This window comes from Cladophialophora psammophila, assembly GCF_000585535.1.
Source record: "Cladophialophora psammophila CBS 110553 chromosome Unknown aczJe-supercont1.9, whole genome shotgun sequence".
Lineage (NCBI taxonomy): Eukaryota > Fungi > Ascomycota > Eurotiomycetes > Chaetothyriales > Herpotrichiellaceae > Cladophialophora > Cladophialophora psammophila.
Genome location: NW_006912930.1, coordinates 282144 through 303094, shown reverse-complemented (window position 1 = coordinate 303094; position 20951 = coordinate 282144). Strand labels below are relative to the sequence as shown.

Genomic DNA, 20951 nt, shown 5'->3' with positions numbered 1-20951 from the left:
TGGGTACCGAGTACCCTGTACGAAGTAGAAGTCAAGGGTTAGTAATATTCTTTGGTTCAGGTGGCAGATCGGGTCGGGAAACAATCACTGAGAATAAAAAAGGCATTTTGGTCAAGACACTTTTTCATTTATTTCACTTCATTGATATTTTCCCCCGGTCTGTCAGCTATCTATCTCATTGCTCTGCCTCTAATCGGGGATTTCTGAAACTTTCACCTTTTCCTCTCTCCACTTCCGTCAAAGATCATACCTCTAGATCCCAGTCGATATGAAAATATGGCAGAGGATCAGCACCTCCACCGGCTCCAATGTCCAGCCCAGATCAAACTTCAGTTCTGTACGTGGACTTGCTTCAAATTAGCCACTCCCTCGCTTCCTCCGCCCCTCACTTGCTCAGCCAGTGGTTCGAAAACTTGAATTCCGGTTCGACCTCATAGACAGCTGGATAGCTGTAGCGGCCACCTTTAGCCACGGGTTCGTCCTCGAAGAGCGCTTCTGCCACATCTTCCATCCCAAAGTACTCGTTGTCATCCAAGCCACAATTGACAAGCTCTTTGCTATACTTGGTAACTTTCGCCTTCCAGGCTGCTTTAGCCGTCATTGAGTATTCTCGGACGCCGCTCTGCTTGAAGGGTATGTGTTTTCCTTTCAGGGGAGCCAAATGTCGGTTTCGTTCCTTGTCCAGCATTCTGCCGTTGAGCTTCAAAAATTTGAACATATCTTTGGTTTGCTTTGCTGCACTCCGCCCTAGAAATACATCATACTCGTAGCCTACGAAAGCCAGCTGATTGTCGCTGAATTGGATGTAGTCCTTTCTCTGGAGATCCTCTCCAATCGCGTAGGCTTCCTTGGTTTCAATTGAATCCTGCAAAGGTGTCTTTGTTTTTTCACCAATGAAGGCCGAGAGATCAACCACATCTCTCGAGATGAACAGATCAGTGAGGAAGAGTCGAGTGACAGACCGAGGCACTGCTATAATGAATTCTCGAGCAAACCAGGGCGACTGAGAATGGAGATGAAGTTCAATAACTTGAAGTGATTCCATTCGTGAGACGCAGTCCTTTAGAGCCCCCATAAAGTTTGCATAATGATAGCTTTCCTCCGACAGGGTACCATGAACACAAACTTTGAGTTTGCGCAATCGTTTGGCAATATGGAGTCCATGCAGAAGGAAAGTAGCCTCCTGATAGAAATTGATTTTGTTCGTATGCACTTGGAATTCCATGTCGGGAATCACCAGTTCTAGGCTTTCCAGAGTAGTAGCCATTTTTATGGTGACCCGACTTGTGCTGAAGATGGAATTCGAATCGACACGTAGTTCTCTCACTGGAGGGGCTTGCTCGTGCACCGGGAATATGAGATTGCCAACTGCCTGGCATATGTTGATGTACTCGCCATGTAGGACAGTCCGGGGATCTGCTGCAATGTACAACTTCTGTAGCCGTGGTTTGTTCTTGAGGACATGTGCTTGAAGGAGAGGAAGGTTGAGGTTGTCCAAAACTAGGACCCTCAGCTTCGCCAGCCAGGGAATGCTGTTGACCAGAGCCAGGCGACGTTGGTACTGCTGTCCATCAATAGCTAGCCGGCGGACCCATGGTACAATCGAAATATCATGTTTACCACAAGGGTGAGTAGTGGAACTCGTCTTGACCCCATAACCATCTACTCCTACGCCGAATAGGTGGAGCTCTTCGAGCTGAGTTGAACGTCTCAAAACTTCGGCCATCTGGAGGAAGACATTACTGTGGCTGTTGTGCGGGATTTCAAGGAAGAGAGTTTTAACACGCTTGGAAACATTGCTCTTGATCGTGTTTATATTCAACGTCGTCATGAGGAACTCTTTCGCTCGATTGGCAGGCACTAGTACAGTGGCTTGGGAATTTCGGCATCTGCATGATTCGTGGTATGTCTGTCGACAGACGAAATGAAATATCTCGCATCCGGTCGAAGGTCGAGCCCCGATGGCGTGCTGGGAATGGATAAGAAATGCCACAATGGCGTCTCGAAGTTCTTGAGGAATACCAAGGAAGTGGTTCTTCGGGTATTCGACGGTGGAAGGTTGAACAGTTGCAACTTGGGACTTAAATATGGCCGCCAATTGAGGAGCACTTGATTGGACATTTGCAGAATGCGAATGGGTCGGAATTGGCTGGAAATGTCCTACCAAAGGATTAGCTGAGGTCTAGACATTTAAATGTGCGTGCCTTGTTACTGTTGTTGATTCCATTCATCCACACAGCAGTGATGGGTGCCATTTTGACAGGACGAATGAAGATTGTCTGCCTTCTATGACAGGGAAAGCAAGTCAGAGAGTGATATAAGTCTGAATCTTCCGACTTTGAAGCTCATGAATGACGGAAAATCTGAGTTCGTCTTGGAATGAACACTGCCTCGGTCACTGACACAACCAAACAGTGGTTGTTTGGTCGCAAAGTTAGGCAAGAAGTTCATGAATGTGTGATATCACAGATGAACCTCCAGATCGAGACACGTTGAGGAGATAAGAGAAAGAATGCGCCAGCTCGCGAGCCTTCTAAGGAGCGACTCAAGCTGTGAATGAGCCAATCAGGCGATGGGTGATAGATCAGGGAGGTTTATATAACCTATAGGTGAACACATGCTATTGCATTTTCTCGGCGCCTGTGGCTAGTACTAGCGTTATACAGCATGTGATGGGAACCAGGAGTTGCTTTCAGAACTCTTTCACTTGCAGAAGCAAATTGTACTGCTGGTGTGAGGTATATACGAAGCAGCATGTGATCTGAATCGAGAATTGCTTTCAGAATTCCTTCACTTGCAAATGCAAGTTGTACCGCTTGTGTGAGGTATATATGTACCTTGGAAGACGGAGATTTGGCTGTAGAGAGAATAAATTTGCAAAATATAAAAAGCTTGCGCGTAGCCAGCAGACAAGCTAGTGTGGGACATGGATTGCTCAACTTACCAAGATCGATAGTACCGAATCGTCAAAATGCATCGCAACCCTGAGAGTTATTCTCACCCATGGCCGTGGAGTCCTTGACTCAAAGTGCTCCTAGTAAGTCAACGGGCTTGTGGAAACTCCCCGACCGTTAAGTCCTGAGACAGCAAACGGAGAAGGACCATATTTGTTTTTGAGACTGCTGTTCCCTTGTTCTATCCGCTTCCTGGTCAAAAACTGTGAGAGAGGGTTTCATATCCACGTCTCAGTCAGTCAACAAGATGCAGGAGCTTCGATACAGTTCGTTGAATGTTAAGATTCCGATGGTTTGGCGAGAACAGTCGTCCCTACCTTGCCAAAGACGTGAGTGGAACTTCTACGGCTTCGACAGAGGAGTTGATCATGTATTTGCGACAGGTGTGAGGTCTGTGATATGGGTCGCTCCAGTGGGATAGGCCTCATCATAGCTGATTTGACTGTCTGGACACCGGACAGTTGGAAGATGATTGCTTGTCAGTCAGAGAAGAAGCAGAATGTGAAGAAATCGAGCGTCGTCGAGATTTCTATCGTTTCGCATAGTCACGGGACTCGGTCAACCTTCCCTCCAGCAATCTTTTGCATGTCGCCGCAGCCCGCATCTGTTTCCTACCAGAATTCATCGTGCTTCACAATTTCTTGTCGTTCTTTCCTCCTAGACGGCGGTGGAGGGGCTGGAGGTTATGCAGGGGAGGCTCTATGCTCGCCAGTCTGTGAGGCTGCGCATTGTCCGGACCCTGCACACAACCGCCATTCGAGCTGCCTCCCAAGTTCCTCGCCTGGACTTTCGTGCCATCGATGTTAAGTGGCAGCAGAGATGGGCAAGCCAGCCGAAAGTTGTAGGACAGTCGAGTCCTCCGCGCAAGTCCTACGTCCTGCCCATGTTCGCCTATCCGTCCGGATCTCTTCACATGGGGCATCTTCGCGTCTACACCATCTCGGACGTTATTGCCCGTTATCGACGAATGCAAGGTTTCGATGTGCTTCATCCGACCGGCTGGGATGCTTTTGGACTCCCGGCAGAGAATGCCGCAATCGAGCGCGGCATTGATCCGGCTGTTTGGACGGAAGATAATATCGCAAAGATGAAACAGCAGCTCAAGAGCATGAATACAAGTTTCAACTGGGATGCTGTAGGTCAGAGGCATGGAAGACATGTACATAATGCTGATCAACTGTTCGTAGGAAATATCAACATGTTCGCCGTCGTTCTACAAGCACACCCAAGACATTTTCCTAAGGTTGTATCACCGTGGATTGGCATATCAAGCGGAGGCGCTGGTCAATTATGATCCCGTTGATAAAACAGTCCTCGCCAATGAACAGGTTGACCACAATGGACGCTCCTGGAGGTCCGGAGCCCTTGTGCAACAGATCAAACTCCGCCAGTGGTTCTTCAAAATCACAGAGTTCAAGGAGGACTTGCTACGAGACCTGCATTATCTGTCGGACGGAGGAAAGTGGCCTGAAAGAGTTGTAACCCAGCAGCGGAATTGGATTGGCCGCTCGACAGGCGCACGCATTCAGTTTGGCTTAAGGGATGACGCCGGGAACTCTTCTCACGTCCGTGTCTTCACTACCCGGCCTGATACGCTGTTTGGGGTGAAATATGTTGCGTTGTCAATGACACATCCTCTGGTGGTCCAGGCTGCCGCTAAGTCGCCTGAACTACAATTGTTTCTTGACAGGCGAGCTTCCTTCGCCCCGGACTCCAAGGAAGGCTTCCAACTACCACTTGACGCCTTCAACCCTCTTTCTCAGGTCGGAGACCCGAATACTGAGCCGTTACCAGTATTTGCCGCTCCATATGTGTTGGAGGACTACGGAGAAGGCGCAGTGATGGGAGTCCCAGCACATGACTCTCGCGATTTGAGCTTCTGGAAACTTCACAGGCCCTCAGATCCTGTCAACATTGCGATATCGCCAGAACCTGTGGATGATAGCGCCGGTCACATGTATCCGGCCGAGGTGTCGGAGGCATACACAACCGACGGCTGGCTGACTTCTTTATGTGGCCCTTATGCGGGTCTGTCAAGCAATGAGGCCAGAACGAAGATTATTTCTGACCTGAAGGAACATGGCCTCGCAGAAGCTGTCGAGTCTTGGAGGCTGCGTGACTGGCTGGTGAGCCGACAAAGATATTGGGGTACACCAATTCCTATCATACATTGCTCAACCTGCGGACCAGTCCCTGTACCCAGGGAAGATCTTCCCGTGGTATTACCTCGACTCGATTCATCTGTCAAGGGACAAACCGGTAATCCACTAGACAAGATCGAGGAATGGGTCAATTGCAAATGTCCAGCCTGTAAAGGCCCGGCCAAGCGAGAAACGGACACGATGGATACATTCGTCGACTCTTCTTGGTATTTCATGCGTTTCGCAGACTCAATGAACGAGGCGGAGCCCTTCTCACAACGATCTGCAGCCGATATGCTTCCTGTGGACACGTATGTCGGTGGTGTCGAACATGCCATTCTGCATTTGCTTTACGCACGTTTCATCTACAAATTTCTGTGCAAGGAATGTCTTATTTCAGACGGCAATAGGCATGCTGAGCCCTTCCAGCAACTTATAGCACAAGGGATGGTTCACGGGAAAACGTTCTCAGATCCTGACAGCGGCCGGTTCTTGCTGCCTAGTGAGGTCGATTTTGATGGCGAAGTTGCCAGTATCAAAGCAACTGGCAAGGCCCCAAATGTCACTTGGGAAAAGATGTCTAAGAGTAAGCATAACGGCGTCGACCCGTCCGTCGCCATCGAAAAGTTTGGAGCGGATGCTCTACGGGCTCACATCCTTTTCGCCGCCCCAGTCAGTGAAGTGCTACAATGGGACGAGGAAAAGATCGTTGGGATACAGAGATGGTTTGGTCGGGTCAATCGTATCATCTCTGAGTTGGATGTGCAGGAGCGGACAGGTCGACATGATGTCTCACAGATCAGCATTCCTGCCTTGAACACCCTGAACACGAATGACGCCGACGCCCTACTTTTGACGCAAAGCACCAGTAAAAGTATCTCGCAGACATTCTCCAAAGATATTTATAGCTTGAACACGGCAGTCTCTGACCTCATCAAGCTGACGAACGGCTTAGAAGCGATCGGAATCAACAACCTGACACCTTCGATTGCCCACGTTACCGTCACCGCGCTTCTGAAGATGATGGCGCCTATCACACCAGCTTTCGCAGAGGAATGCTGGGAAAGAGTGGTGCCAGACGCGGAAAGAAGGAGTATCTTCGACGTGCCGTGGACAGGCGATGTCATGACCTCGGAACAGGAGGTTGCATTGCGAAGCCGCAAAACGAGCATCACCTGCGCAGTGCAGATAAATGGAAAACTACGGTTCACAGCACAAGTCCCCTCTCCTCCACCGAAAAGCAGGGCTGGATCCGACTCGGCAGCACGAGAGGCAGAGATCATCCGTGCTGTGCTTGAAACAGAAGAAGGGCGGGTATGGCTGACGGAGAAGAACAACTGGGAGAAAAGGAAAAGAGTAATTATTGTTAGCGGAGGGAAAGTGTTGAACGTTGTGTTCTGAGGCAGAACAGTACCGTTCTAAGACGATCCCATCATGCCGTCTTCAGCATTGTGTACGATACAACCACCGGGAAACAGAGGGATGAAGTCTCCAATCCATGTACCAACAGATAAAATTGAAGTCGGGATGCCACATTCTACGTGCTCCCTTCTGCCAGCTTTTACCATCTCCATGAGTGAACTCGTGTCACTCCAAACCTCCTCACGTCGAGCAGATGGTTTAACTATTCTTATCACCCTTTGCCTGTTCCTTTAGCTTTTTGAAATACGTTTCCTTCTACGAAGACAGTTCCTCCTTCAGCTTTTGGATAGATGTCATTTGAAAATTTCCGCTAAAACCGTTTGACAGATTCTACTCCATACATAGCGCCTCTCCGTTTCTGCCACGTTTGTCCTTGGACATGCCCACTTTCCTTATATTGCGCCGCCGCCATCACTGACGCTCTTGATCTCCCGAGTGGAAACAATAAGACAGGCTCTGTGCCAGCATCATCAGCGCCACTACTGGACCCTCCCCGTGAGAATAGTCTATCTATATTCTATGATGTCTTAGAATCATCTCGGGCCGTCTGCCCCAATGTGGCATGCATCGTGAATCATGATTGACGATTCCCTCTCCGGCGCCAAAGTGCAGCATGCACCACCTCCCCAGGAGGCGCGGTACAACAACAAGGATATTCCCTTCCTGCCCGAGGAGATAACCTACAGAGTGATCGGCTACGTCGTGGGCGACGGGCTGCGTGTCTCGAACGGTGCTAGGTACGACGTCGATCTAGAGACGATCCGGTCGTTGCTGAAGACGAGCGTCTCAATTCGGCGCGAGACTTTACGTCAGGTATTCCGCCGGCCGCTGCGTTTCTGCCTCAGCGGCGAAAAGACCTGCGACTGCAAGCCGCTGTTGGAGAGTATCGGGCACAAGGAGTGCCGGTGCACGCTGCTGCTGGAGAAGATCTTGCGGCTGCCTCTGTCCAAATGGACCGCGCTTGTCGTGCACTTTACCCCCCTAATACCTGCGGTGGCAGCGCAGGAGGTTGAGGTTGGTGTTGACGGAGCTGATGATCTCCAAGGGGACGATCAGCAGCAGTCAGAGCAACAAACATCACGACAGACTGCTGTTGATGATGGCGGGTGGGCTGCGCGCGGCGAGTTCCTGGCTGTCGTGCAGCGCGTCAAGCACTATTCCAGAAGTCTCTCGACGACGCTCTACTTCCTTCTGAAGCAGCGCGCCAACCTGTCCTGCGACGCTGCGTGTTGCGGAGTCATCGAGATGTCGCGCCGCCGCCACTACGGTCCGGTGTATTGCTCTTACGACCCGAAATTCCCGGCCCTGCCCTTCGACGTCAGCTTCGTCTTTGAGAGTCCCCCGGTCGATGTCCTTGGCGGCGGCGGCGAGGATCACACACTAATACCCCTGTGGACGATGAACATGGTCAATGGCCTCCTAATGCCATGGTGGCGCTTCATCACCAAACGCGGCGTCTCACAACAAATCAAGCTCCCTTCTTCGATCGCGGCGGCATTCACGATGGGCAGGGACCGCATCTCGCAGGAATTCCCACACAAGCCGACCGCAGTGGCGGAGCGGCTGCAGCGCGACTTCGCAGACTTCTGGGCCGTCAAGCCCGGCCTGATTCCCTCGTACGACGCGGTCAGTCTGTGGCCCTGCGTTGTCAATTTTGACGGCTCCTTTGAGTGGTACCTGAACCCCGCGCCACTCAAGCAGGCGCCGACGAGGTGGACGATCCGTGGAGTACCTGTGCTTCGCATCGTCGTGCCCGAACCTGACCTAGAGGAGCAGGGCGACGGCGGCGACGACTCCGGTGCTCGGTGGACGGGCGAGTTCCTGGCTTCTGATGGCTAAAAGGTGGAAATTTTCCTATCTCCCCTTTTTATTCAACCAGTGGAGGAGTGCCTTTGGCAGCAATGAGCCACACATGGGTAAGGCATTGAAGTTAATGGATGCAGGTCATGCAATAACGACGAATGAGGGATACAACCAAGAAAGGGAAATGACTATATACTGCCGGCACGCGAGCGATTAGTGAAAGTCCGGAATTGGAGCTATGTAGACTGCTCAAGAAATAAGTTTCAAGCACCAGGACGTAATTCAACATCATCTATATCTTAAGAACGGAAACTTTCGGCTACTTCCAAACCCATAGTTGTTGAGGTGGCCTTCGAAAGCATCCAGGTGCAGATAATTCAAACAGCAACTGGCTATGAATTCATGGGGATCTGACATCAGTTGGTTCCTGAGCGATTCCAGAAAGCTCTGTGTGGTATAATGGACTAAACGAATGATGTTGCTCTCAGAGTCAACTGTCACCAGGCCGGCACAACTTGAGATCACGTCGTCAGGATTGTCTAAGTCGTACTCCTGATCCAGTTCTTTGGTTTCTTCATCGACGGCGAGCGCATGCCGCAGTTCGTCTAGAGTTAGTGGCCGAGCGCTATAGGTGACGCAAACCAAGACCTTCTTACCGAGTGCTCTGTGTTCTTTGGGTTGGTTCTGTATCCTTTGGAGAGTGTCCTGGTAAGCAAGAGCATCGCCATCCCCGCCAAAGGCCTTAAGTGCTTGTAACACGTCCTTGGGTTTTGTTTTTGTCGCGAGGGTGTCGCAGTGCAGTTTCGCCAATAAAAACCTAAAGAGACAAGAGTCAGCCAAGCAAAAGACAAAGACAGAGACAAAGACAAAGAAAAAAGAAAAAAGAAAAGAAGAAGAAGAAGAAGCAGCACCCAGCAGCAGGAGGAGGAGGAGGAAATGAAATAACCTGTGGTAGCATCACTTACATGCCCCTAGCGCTCTCACAGATAGCCTCTTTAATCCTTGAGTGCAGCTCGATCTTCTGGGCTAAGCACCTGATATTAGGTATCAGCGAATCACAAAACTTACCAAGGTCGTCATCTCTTGCGTAGATTGTTAGCCGTTCCTCTTCTGGGAAAAATTCGTCAATTTCCAGATCTGGTCGTGAAGTTGCAAGCACCTTGATAGCCACCTGGGGCTCCAGCTTCTTTTGCATCTGAAACATCAGGGTGAGAATATATTTCCATGGCCTCTCGTCAGGTCTCTCTGGTCCCTTACACTCATCCAGGGCATCGATCACCAAGATGACTGTCGAGAACCCCAACAACAACTTTTCCAACGTCGCGCACATTTCTTCCAGATTGGGATACGTGGCCGGTTGGCGCATGTTGTGCTCCTCATAGACGCTCTTGATCACATCATTATTCTGGTGGTTTGTGCAGAAACAGTTGGCGCACCATGCTAGAGATGATGAGGAGGCGGGACTGGGTAGCCGTCCTCTTGAAACTGTTATAGAAGAACGCAAGAGCTGAAGTGCCATCCTGACAGACACGTGCGGACAGCTAGCTCATTGATGATGACTGAAGCAACAAAAGTCTTGCCAGCCCCAGGAATGCCAGGAAGTAGCAGTGTAGAGGGGCCCCCACTACTGAGCCAATTGCCGTACAATGGTTAGTTGAATATCCATTGTCCTGTCCCCACTTGAACCTTTGCGAAATAGTCATGTTGATGCTCAGAATAGGTGTCCTGCGCAAGCCAGTCCGCGAACGTTTGGACTCTATTTTCCGTTCGGTTTCAGCCTGATTCGCCAGCTCTTGAGCTATGCGGTGTTGCAGTGAACTAAGACTAGGAGATCAGCGGTTCCCGAGTACAGGCTCTGTGTTAGGTCTCACCTGTCCAAACATTGGCGTATAGTAGCCAGTAGCTGGATGGACGATTGGAGCCGAGAGCGTAGCTGATTTGCCTCGTTTGGATCCCGATTGAGGCGCTTCCATATTCACGCTGCCGCCTTTCGTGGAATGCAGCCGGTGAACCAAGTTCAGTGTGGGCATCGATGATATGGTTCAGGTCTTTCAAGACGGATTCGCAGTTGTTCATAGCACTTTGCAAGTCGTGCATGATTGAATCTGCAAGCTGGTCGTCTTCGATCTGAAGCTTAAGGTCGGCGACAACTATTTGAAGTGTTCGCGTCCTGGAATGATGAGAGGAAGTGACTCCTGAATGCAAGGCAAAAATATGAACTCAGCAGCAAGAGCACTGTATTGCACAGGCGCTCCCTTGAACCGTTTCCTCGTGCTTTCCACCAACTTCGCAACTTCCAGGAAATCTGAGATGGAGAATCCAAAGCTCATGGCGCAAAGCCTTGATAAGAAGGATTGTGCTGCGTTTGAATTGACATGAATGCTGGGTGACAGAGCTCGCGCAAGAGGACGTAAAGGCTTCAACGCTCTAGATAAGGCTGGGTATGTAGTTCTCGACTGTGCACAGACCGAGCACAGCCTTACTCGGTACCCAGTATTAATAGCCTTCTCGCCTTCTCGCCCTCTCGCCCTTGTTGCCCTCTCGTCTTGTAGGTACTCCAAATGCCGAAGTTTATCCGATGGGCCCAAATTGTTCGCCATCGCCGCTGAGAGTTATCGCATTGTTCGCATCCGTGTATCTCATACCCCCGACTCGACTTCATCATGAGGTCGGTGTTACGGCAATCGAGCCCCTTTCAATGGGGCCACACTCCCCGAACCAGGTCTTGTATTTTATTGCGACAGCGTCGTTTCTTTGCGGCCGTGGCGGACGCCGTCAAGTATGCCCCTCTGGTCTTCCTTGTTTGCACATTTGTACTGACCCAATCCAGGCCTTACGATGTAGTCGTCATCGGCGGCGGTCATGCAGGCACAGAGGCCAGTGCTGCCGCTGCAAGATCAGGCGCTCGCACAGCGCTAGTTACTCCGTCTTTATCCAATCTGGGGGTCTGTTCCTGTAACCCTAGTTTCGGTGGCATCGGCAAGGGCACTATGATCCGAGAGATCGATGCGTTAGACGGAGTCGCCGGTCGCATAATCGATAAGGCGGGTATCCAATTTCGAATGTTGAATATCAAGAAAGGTCCTGCGGTATGGGGTCCGCGAGCGCAGATTGACCGAGATCTGTACAAGAAATACATGCGGGAAGAGATGTTGTCAACACCAAACCTAAGCATATTAGAAGGCAAAGTCGCGGATATCATTGTTTCAAGAGAGAATATCGATGCGGGGGACAAGATATCGCAAGGACGTATAACTGGCATTCGACTTGAAGATGGCCAAGTCATTCCTGCATCCCATGTGGTTATCACTACTGGGACGTTTCTTGGTGGAGAGATACATATTGGACTGGAGGCCTATCCTTCCGGACGGATGGGCGAGGCTGCTACCTTTGGCCTAAGCCAGTCATTACGGAGTGCCGGATTCACATTGGGACGACTGAAGACAGGAACTCCACCACGATTGGATCGTGACACCATTGATTTCAGCGTTTTGCAAGTGCAGCCGGGCGATTCACCGCCAACGCCCTTTTCCTACCTGAATAACACCGTTGAGATCGGAGATGCTGGCCAACTCAATTGCTGGACCACCTACACGAATGAAGCGTCCCATGAGATAATCCGAGCTAATCTGGACAAGTCGATTCACATTCGGGAAACTGTCAAGGGGCCTCGATATTGCCCGTCCCTGGAATCTAAGATCATCAAGTTCAAGGATAAACAAAGACATATGATTTGGTTGGAGCCCGAAGGCCTTGAGCCCAACACAATCATCTATCCCAATGGCATCAGCATGACAGTTCCAGCTGATGCACAGTACGCCATGCTCAGGACCGTCAAGGGACTGGAGAATGTCAAAATGCTTCAACCTGGGTACGGTGTCGAGTACGATTATATTGACCCGCGAAATCTATTCCCGACCCTCGAGACGAAGCTCATAAAAGGGCTTTTCCTGGCCGGGCAAATTAACGGCACAACAGGCTACGAGGAAGCCGCGGCTCAGGGGATTGTCGCAGGTATAAATGCAGGATTATCCGCCCAAGGAAAAGGACCATTCACTCTTTCCCGCGCCGAAGCATTCATCGGCATCCTCATCGACGACCTCATCACAAAGGGCGTGAGCGAACCGTACAGGATGTTCACAGCGCGAAGCGAATACCGCATGAGCTGTCGTTCCGACAATGCGGATCTGCGTCTAACAGAGAAAGGCCGCGAGGTCGGCGTCGTGAGTGATAGGCGCTGGGCGCATTTCACAAGCACTCGGGACCAAATGGCAGAGTTGCAAAGCAAACTTGAAGAAGTCCAATATCCAAGCACAGAATGGGTGAAAATGGGATTTCCTTCACGCATCGACTCAAACCGCAGGAGCGCGTTCGACATGCTACGGGTGACGGGCGTCGACATGAAAAGCATTGCTGACCGCGTCCAATCTCTCCCATCGATCTCCAACTACTCAAGCAAGGTCCAGAACAGAGTACAAATCGAAAGCCTTTATGCCCCTTACATCTCCTTCCAACAGAAAGCCGCCGAATCGTTTGCAAGAGACGAGTCCCTCGCCTTACCCGCGGATCTGGACTATGATTCGGTGTTTGGGTTGAGCATTGGAGAGAGAGAGGTGTTGAAGCTGGTGCGACCTGCCAGTGTGGGAATGGCGAGAAGGGTGGAGGGTGTCACGCCACATGGCGCGCTGAGGCTATTGAAGTACGCGAAGAAGAACGGCCGCAGCAAGATGCCAGAAGGAGAATTGATGCTTCAAGGCGATAGTGCTCGGCTTGGAGGAGCTATTGCTGTATAACATGATAACTCTGGCTGCTGTACAATTGAATCGAGGAAGGTTACATAGCGACGGCGTCTCGAATGCTAGCGGCCCTCTTCCCTCTCTGCGGCGACAGAATATTTAACACTGCTGTCTTCCTCATGTCTCATTCGAACGGTTTGTTCACGATTGTATTGGCTCATAAGCAGCTCAACCATTGCTTTCTCTTTTCTCTGCGTATTGGATCTACCCTGCGGCAGAACCACAGCCCGACGCTTAGTCAGCCACGTCCTTTCCCAAAACCTCAACGTCAACTTTCTCCACGCGTGTTGCGTCTACAGTCTGATTATTTTCGGTCTGCCCATCTGGCATCCAACCCATTCCTTCGACTTCGCTTCAACAATTCGCTGGAGAGAGAGACATTCTTATATCCCAGCCAGCAGGCCTAGGCACCCTCGCAACATCTAGGTCCATCAATCTGTCAGCCAGTCAGGGGGGAAATTCTTTTCCCTCTCCTTTTTTTGTCTCGAGGTATTGCTTCGCGACTAGGTAGTCTAGACTTGAATGATCCCTTCAGCCCAACAAAATGTCCAGATTCTGGCAAGCTCGACGGTGACACTTTGGCCCGGTGCGGCAATGAGTCGAGCCGCCGCCGCCGCCAGGTTGTCTGCTCTTAGACCTCTCTCATTGCCCTCGAGGTATTGGAACCGCGTTGCTCTGCCACGATCGTCGAACAGGCACCGAAGCGGCCACGGCAGACGAATAGCGAGCACTGATCAGAGTTGCTCTTTCTCAACTCCTACACTGTCGTCGCACTCGTGGACAGGGGGTATTTGGTATGGCAGAGCTCCAACTTCACCCTCTCTTTCGATAACAAGGTACAACGACACCCTCTTCTTCTCTTCTTCGTCTTCATTCTCACCTTCATGCCCCGTTGGGGAGGTATGAAAACCAGTAAAACACACATATCAGCTGACGACAGAGCGTTCAAGCAGATCATGCATGAGAATTTCAGCGTTTCACACCTCGAGTGGCTTCCGTTCGCGTGGCGTGATGGTCAGTCGATTGTCCCGCGAGTGCAACTTTTCGACCACGCCCTCGATATCAAATGCAAATGGCCGCAAGGGGCCTGATAATACGCAGGAGGAAACTAGCAGTAGGTACGTCACGGCGACGATATCTTTTCCCTGATTTTCTTTTCCCCTTTTCTTCTCGGTGTTCGGGAAGAAAGCATTCATCAGTCCAGAGCACAGCTTTACCTTCTTTTCTAGAGGTGTCGAAGTGGTTGAGAAATACAGCCACTGTGCTTCCCTGGGTACGAAGGGAAAAGTATATACTTTTTCCAGTGGTTGGACTCTGTATACGGCTGAGTCCAGATGTCTTGCTCTGCTTCCCGGCCAGGGTGAGTATGGTCTTACAGGAACATCATTGTCGATGGACATCAGAGCAAGCTATAATCCCCCTGAATGGAAGACATCTCACCGGTTCCCTTTGTCATCTGCTCACTACTCATTCGAATGGAAAGATACACGCTGATATCCTCTCCCCAGCGGCCTCAAGCCCTCACCAACCTCTCCAATCCCACCTCCGACCACATCGACGATCCTCCCACCCCGCCTGCCCCGATCCCTCACCCAGGCCCAGACCCATGAGAACATCTACACGATCCCCAACGCCCTCACTTTGTCCCGACTCCTCTCAGCGCCCATGATAGGCTACTTCGTGCTCCACCACGAACCCCTGACGGCTCTGGCCTTATTCGCCTACGCCGGTTTCACGGACCTGATCGACGGCTACCTGGCGCGGCGCTTCCACTCGCAAACGGTCGTCGGCACGGTCATCGACCCAATGGCCGACAAGATCCTCATGACCACGTGCGTGGTCACACTCACCGCGAACGGCACCCTGCCCCTATGGCTGGCCGTGATCGTGCTAGGCAGGGATGTCGGGCTGGCCATCTCGGCTATCTACTTCCGCTGGATCTCCCTCCCGCCGCCCAAGACGTTCACGCGATATTGGGACTTCTCACTCCCCTCGGCCGAGGTCCATCCGACGGAGATCTCAAAGATCAATACTTTACTGCAGTTGTTGTTGGTCGGCAATGCAATGTTGCTGCCCGTCTTGCCCGCGTGGTTTACCGAGACGTGGAATCTCTGGGGCGTCATGGAAGGTTGGTATTATCTTGTAGCTGCGACGACGGTGTGGAGCGGATTGAGTTACTTGGGGAATAAACAGGCCGTGAGAATATTGACAAGGGAGGAACAAGGGGAGAAGGGAAAACTAGAAGGATGAAAGGGGAGAAGGGAAAAACTGAGCTGAGGTATGGATGGGGAAGCGAAGAAAGAGCCAAGCGGTCCTTCACCATCATCATGAAGGGAAAATCATGTGTATTAGTCGCACAGCTGTGCTTGTATCATCACCCTCCGTCAACGGTCTTGTCCAGTATCAAGAACATCCTTACTCGACGGTACAACGGATCTTAAGCCTGGTCGTCCATCCATTCACAATGCCAACGGTCGCGTAGCACGAATGCATGAGGCTGCTGCGCGCACAATGCTGAACCAGCTGCTCGGGTTTGCATGATGCTCGTGTATGATAGGACATCCGGCCAAAGACAAGAAGGGCGATCGGCGAGTGGTGCTCTCACGTTGAAAAGCCGGAACAGTAAGTTGCCTATCAGGAGCTTCCCTTACTGAATCCATTCCTCTCCTGGGTGATCCTGTCGTGGGATCCAGTCTTCCGAGACGGGTAGTCACCAGATCCAAAAAAGTCGATCAAAGCAATCGTCACTCAATGGGATCACCGCGTTACCTGGCCGCCCTCGAGGCAGCATACTTTCAGTTGCCGCCAGCATCGGTACTGGCATGCTTCGGGCTTGGAGTAGACCTCGTCTTTGAGGACAGTCCCTGTTATAACAGCACAGGACTGATTCGATCCTGCCACCGATTGCAGCAAACACAAGCGACAGGGCGGTGCCTTGCCCCGAAGACCACAGACTTGTGGAGAAGCAGGTGCTTCGACATTAATTTTTTGGCGGGATGTCTGAGATCAAATGGGTTTGAAAAGGGTCGACGGAGGAGATATAAGTCCCTTTAGTCTGAATGCCCTGGGGCCTCTCACCTTCCTACGGCTCTGCCCAGTCTTTCTCTCGCTGTCGCAGGACCTTGATCCGGCCAGCTTCCGACCGCATCATCCACCTCCTCCAGGAACATTGTTGAGTTAACCACGTTTGTTCCTCCTAGCACCACTCTCACGCCCGGCACCGAGGCGTTGACCTGCGCTACCATCTTGGCTTCCTCATATGTGACGCCTCCCACCATAAACACGATGATATCCTGAGGTTTATCCCGCGTATGATGTCCGTCCACAAAGGGATATTGTAGTTCCTTCAATCGCCCCTTGATGAGATTCTGAAGCGTGTTTTCCAAACGCGGGGAGTGCTGTGTGTATACATTCTCAACGCCCTTCAGATTCAAATTGCGGCGGAATTGGCTGAATGGAGAAGAACCGGAGTCGAAAAGGTCGGTAAAGCCGGTAGCTCCACCAACGGGAGCAGGCTGAAGACTGTGATGATAAGCAAGAAGCTTGGGAATGATAGAGATCTTATACGCAGGGACGTCGGCTACGGAAGTAAGCAAGTCAAGGAGAACAGGCAGGGCGTTGTTGGGGTTGCGTTCGTAGCGGATGGCATAGAGCGCTACGAGGCGGATTTTATTGTCTGCAGGGATGCTCGGATTTTGAATGTGTTGCTGTAAGGTCTTGAGATCGGCAGCATGATTGTCGTTGCAGACTAAACTTTGCTCCAATTCTGAGACGTCAAGCAGTGAGTCTGCCGAGACACGACGACTGAGTTCGCTGACCAGAGTTACGTGTTTAGAGACATTGCCGGAGAGTTTTCGGAACTCTGGGTAGTCCTCGACAAAGCGTTTCATGTCGGCTATTGACTCAATCTGGGCGGTGGATTTGGTTCGGGTCTGATACTGGTTGACATATTCCTTGATGCTTCCGCCCAGGTCGCCGAAATTTTGATACATGTTTTTCTTGAAGAATGGATCTTGATCCTGCGAGAGGACGATTTCCTTGAGCTCTGGCCGGATGTCGGGAACAGCGCTCAGATCGACTCGGCCGTTGTAGATGCCGAGCAATTCATGGACTTGAGCTTGGTACGTCCATTGGGTGAGTAGTGGAGTAATAGGATCATCCCTCCGGTCCAAAATCAGTAGCAGTGGCGGAGTGTCAGTCTTGCGAAAATCGAACAGTTGTTCTTCTTGGGTGATCTGGTAGCGGACTTCGGTGGCTAGCTTCTTCGCCATGAGGCTGTTCTTCTCGTACCGTATCAGCGGGTTCTTTTTCAGTGATAATAGAAGGGCGACCACACCCTCGGTGGTCCTTTGCAATGCATCGGTGTTCCAGATGTCTGGACTGTGGCTCCATAGTCTCTGTTTGGGAAAACCCAGGCTCAAGGTCATCAGATCTGGGTTGACCACAATGTAATCTGCAAAGTACTCCTGGACTGCCTTCACCACCTCATGATCGTCCGCCTCGGCCAATCTTTCTAGCGAGGACTTTTTTATGATGTTGCTGAAGTAGATGTTGTATTCGCCATACTTGGGCTCGCGCAGCTCATCGATGAGGAACTGGATCGAGTCCGGAGATGGGCGGACGAAGCACAGACATCTGAGGTGCCGCATGCGTTCGCGGGCAGGGTTATCGATTCGGTCAATGAGGTAGATCTGGTATCGAAGGAGGGCGGACTGGGTGATTGCGGTAGATACGATGGGGACTGTCTCGGAATCTAGCAGGAGAATTTTCATCTTCTGACTCTGAGAGGCGGCAGCGCCTTCACCAACGCCAGCAATCTTCGAGATGTAGCCCGAAATCGCTGAAGCGACGTCCATGGTGATGGCTGATCCGACGGGAGGAGGGACTGGGAGCGGAACTGTGAGCTACCGGTACATTGTAATCATGAGGACGGCTGCCAGAAGAGGTCAGCAAGAGCCACAAGTAGGACTCTCGAGAAAGACAGAGTGTAACTAGTGTAGTTTGGATCTGCTGTCTGGGTCTGGTGAGCTTGGTCGGGGTCATGTAGAGCCTTGCCGCAGGTGCCGCAGGAGACACGACGGTGACGAGGCTGCTGCCAAGACCAAAGCGAGAGCGCGTGGTGCCTGGCATGTGACCCGATTCGATGTTTGATGTCATCTTCCACTTCACTTCCACTTCCTCCACGTCCCAAAAAATGTTTCCCCCACGTTTCCTCATCTCTCATTTCTTGTGTTTCCAGTTCGCAGTCCATTCCCTCAACAATGTCTGCTTGTTTCCCAAGGCCACTGTTTCTCAAGCATCCTCTCGATCTTCTGCGTATAGACTGAGAGCCTGGGCGGTCAACAAAAATGCTGCCAGGGATAGACATTCGTGAGTTGGTCCACTCCGCCCCCATGTCTTTCCCCAGGAGAGCTTACTGACTATCCCTTTCAGCCTTTCTCTGGCTCTCCAATGCCATCGGGGCATCTGTCGATGAGATCAAGCTCTTGACGATCTTTTTACTTTCGTACCCTTTGGCTGCTATCTTGAAACGCCTTCCCGACGACAAACCACAATGGAAGAACATATTCAGCGTTGCCATCACCCTCTTCTATCTCCTTGGCGTTTATGATCTTTGGGAGTAAGTTCTCCTTCCGTATGAAATACCTTTAGCATCATTTTCATCGCTCCGTCGATTAAGTACAGGGCTAAAGAATGCTGCTGTAGTGGAACCGTTACATTGCTCATAGACGCAATTGGCACCTACCTAATAGCATACTATGTCGATGGCTCCCTGATGCCGTGGCTAGTATTTTGGTTTTTGATGGTTTGCTCTCTCAAAGAGCCCCCGTTTTCTTCGCGTTATGCTTACAAATGACACTAGGGCCACATGTCAATCAGCCACATTGAACGACAAAGGATCGCTGATCCGAGTCTTATTGATATAACTGGGGGCCAAATGGTCACGATAATGAAACTCCACGGCTTCAGCTGGAACGTGCATGATGGAAGACTGAAGGGTGAATTGTTGAACGACGCCCAGAAAGAGCGCGCCGTGTACAAGATGCCCGACCTGCTCGACTTCGCTGGCTATGTTTTCTTCTTCCCCTCCATCTTCACCGGTCCCGCATTTGAAGTAAGCAACCCTCTTCCATATATCATCGCTTAGGAGGTCGACGCAAATGAGACTTGATGCCCCCCCCCACCAAAACCAAAGACATCGCGTAGCTAACCGTTGCATTGGAATGAATTATAGTACGCGGACTATAAGCGATGGCTCGACGGGAGCATATATGTTGTTCCAGCAAGCAGCAAAGCAGCGCCTCCCTCGAAGGGAAAACGCCGCGCCCCGCAATCGGCAGGCCCAGCAGCCCGGAAGGCCATCGGCGGTCTCCTCTGGATCGGTGCCTTCCTGCAATTCTCCCGGTGGTACTACGTCCCGCTGTTTCTCTCGGACGAATACATGAAATACTCGTTCCCTTACCGCGTCTGGCTGCTCCAGATGCTCGGCTTCGCCACGCGCACGAAATACTATGGCGTGTGGTCGCTGACGGAGGGCGCCTGCATCATGGCGGGGATCAGCTACAACGGCATCGACGAGAAAACGGGCAAGGCGAAATGGGACCACCTCGAGAACGTCAACCCGTGGGGAATTGAGACGGCGCAGAACTCGCGCGCTTACCTGGACAACTGGAACAAGAACACTAACAAATGGCTCCGCAACTATATCTATCTGCGCGTCACACCCAAGGGCAAGAAGCCAGGCTTCCGCGCCACTCTCGCGACGTTCCTGACCTCGGCGCTGTGGCACGGCTTCTACCCGGGATACTACCTGACGTTTGTGCTGGCAGCGTTTATCCAGACGGTAGCCAAGAACTTCCGACGGTACGTGCGGCCGTTTTTCCTGACGCCCGACGGCACACGGCCAACACGGTACAAGATCTACTACGATGCACTGGGCTACGTGGCAACGCAGCTGGCATTCTGCTTCACGACGGCGCCGTTCGTGGTGCTGGGGTTCCATGACTCCCTGAAAGTCTGGGCGAGGGTGTACTTCTACACCGTGGTGGGCGTGGGCGCCTCGATGGCCTTCTTCGCCTCCCCTGCCAAGAAGGCCCTGGTCAAACGCCTCGACAAGCGCAACGCCCCGTACATGAACATGCGCAAGACCATCGCTGAGGAGATCCAGTACCCGCCGTCGCTGGGCCTGCCCAACGACCCGGCCCGCGAGATCGACGAGGCCATCGAGGAGATCCGCGCAGACATCGAGACCCGCAGGCGCCGCGGCAGCAGAGTCACCATGCCCAGCGGCGACGGCCTCAAGAAAGCCATCGAACTCAAACTCGGCAAAAAGCTGCCGCCCATCTTTGGCAGCGAACAGAATGGCGTCGAGGGGAACGAGAAGGCCAAGGCTGATGTTGTGAACGCCATCGCCGCTGCAACAGCAACGGCCGAGGACAAGAAAGCGAAGTGAAATGGATTGAAATGAAACGGAACATGCCTGGATGAATGAACCGGGGCAATGACCGCTTCCCTCCAGCCACAGCGAAGTATTGACTTACAGCAGAGCAATCATTCTCGCAGGAGAGATCACAGGAAGTATGGATGAATTAATGAATGAATGAATGGGCATACACACTCCATAGTCTGGTCCCATTGGAGCAGTTAGTGGAAGTGGGTTACATGCTAGGTAGGCACAAGCTAGATTCGGTCTCGGAGCTCCGCGGCGCAGTCATGGGTGCAACTAATAGTCACAATATTTATTCAGCCTTCAATGTTTCTCTCCGTCTCTCTTTCATTTCTTCATCTCTCTCTTCCTTCTCTTCCTCCTCTCCTTTCCGATTTGTCAACATACC

The 20951-nt window shown here is 51.6% G+C and overlaps 8 protein-coding genes across 8 annotated transcripts; 5 read left to right on the top strand and 3 right to left on the bottom strand.

The window, feature by feature from the left end:
* Positions 1-385: 385 nt before the first annotated feature.
* On the bottom strand, positions 386-2255 carry A1O5_06319 (uncharacterized protein; the record flags this gene model as incomplete). The annotated part of the gene is made up of 2 exons (XM_007746913.1): positions 386-2160; positions 2213-2255. 2 exons carry the CDS (start codon positions 2253-2255, stop codon positions 386-388), a joined length of 1818 nt encoding a protein of 605 aa, XP_007745103.1.
* Positions 2256-3639: 1384 nt separating this feature from the next.
* On the top strand, positions 3640-6496 carry A1O5_06318 (leucyl-tRNA synthetase; the record flags this gene model as incomplete). Its single annotated transcript, XM_007746912.1, has 2 exons — positions 3640-4089; positions 4142-6496. 2 exons carry the CDS (start codon positions 3640-3642, stop codon positions 6494-6496), a joined length of 2805 nt encoding a protein of 934 aa, XP_007745102.1.
* A 597-nt stretch (positions 6497-7093) lies between these two features.
* Positions 7094-8356, top strand: A1O5_06317 (uncharacterized protein; the record flags this gene model as incomplete). The annotated part of the gene is made up of 1 exon (XM_007746911.1): positions 7094-8356. One exon carries the CDS (start codon positions 7094-7096, stop codon positions 8354-8356), a length of 1263 nt encoding a protein of 420 aa, XP_007745101.1.
* Positions 8357-8608: 252 nt separating this feature from the next.
* A1O5_06316 (uncharacterized protein) lies at positions 8609-9686 on the bottom strand (the record flags this gene model as incomplete). Its single annotated transcript, XM_007746910.1, has 3 exons — positions 8609-9137; positions 9286-9346; positions 9389-9686. 3 exons carry the CDS (start codon positions 9684-9686, stop codon positions 8609-8611), a joined length of 888 nt encoding a protein of 295 aa, XP_007745100.1.
* Positions 9687-10983: 1297 nt separating this feature from the next.
* Positions 10984-13113, top strand: A1O5_06315 (tRNA uridine 5-carboxymethylaminomethyl modification enzyme GidA; the record flags this gene model as incomplete). Its single annotated transcript, XM_007746909.1, has 2 exons — positions 10984-11099; positions 11151-13113. The coding sequence occupies 2 exons, from the start codon at positions 10984-10986 to the stop codon at positions 13111-13113; spliced, it is 2079 nt and encodes a 692-aa protein (XP_007745099.1).
* Positions 13114-14450: 1337 nt separating this feature from the next.
* Positions 14451-15366, top strand: A1O5_06314 (CDP-diacylglycerol-glycerol-3-phosphate 3-phosphatidyltransferase; the record flags this gene model as incomplete). The annotated part of the gene is made up of 2 exons (XM_007746908.1): positions 14451-14476; positions 14625-15366. 2 exons carry the CDS (start codon positions 14451-14453, stop codon positions 15364-15366), a joined length of 768 nt encoding a protein of 255 aa, XP_007745098.1.
* An 824-nt stretch (positions 15367-16190) lies between these two features.
* On the bottom strand, positions 16191-17972 carry A1O5_06313 (uncharacterized protein; the record flags this gene model as incomplete). The annotated part of the gene is made up of 1 exon (XM_007746907.1): positions 16191-17972. The coding sequence occupies one exon, from the start codon at positions 17970-17972 to the stop codon at positions 16191-16193; it is 1782 nt and encodes a 593-aa protein (XP_007745097.1).
* Positions 17973-18464: 492 nt separating this feature from the next.
* A1O5_06312 (uncharacterized protein) lies at positions 18465-20569 on the top strand (the record flags this gene model as incomplete). Its single annotated transcript, XM_007746906.1, has 5 exons — positions 18465-18486; positions 18550-18736; positions 18823-18922; positions 18980-19231; positions 19352-20569. 5 exons carry the CDS (start codon positions 18465-18467, stop codon positions 20567-20569), a joined length of 1779 nt encoding a protein of 592 aa, XP_007745096.1.
* Positions 20570-20951: the final 382 nt, after the last annotated feature.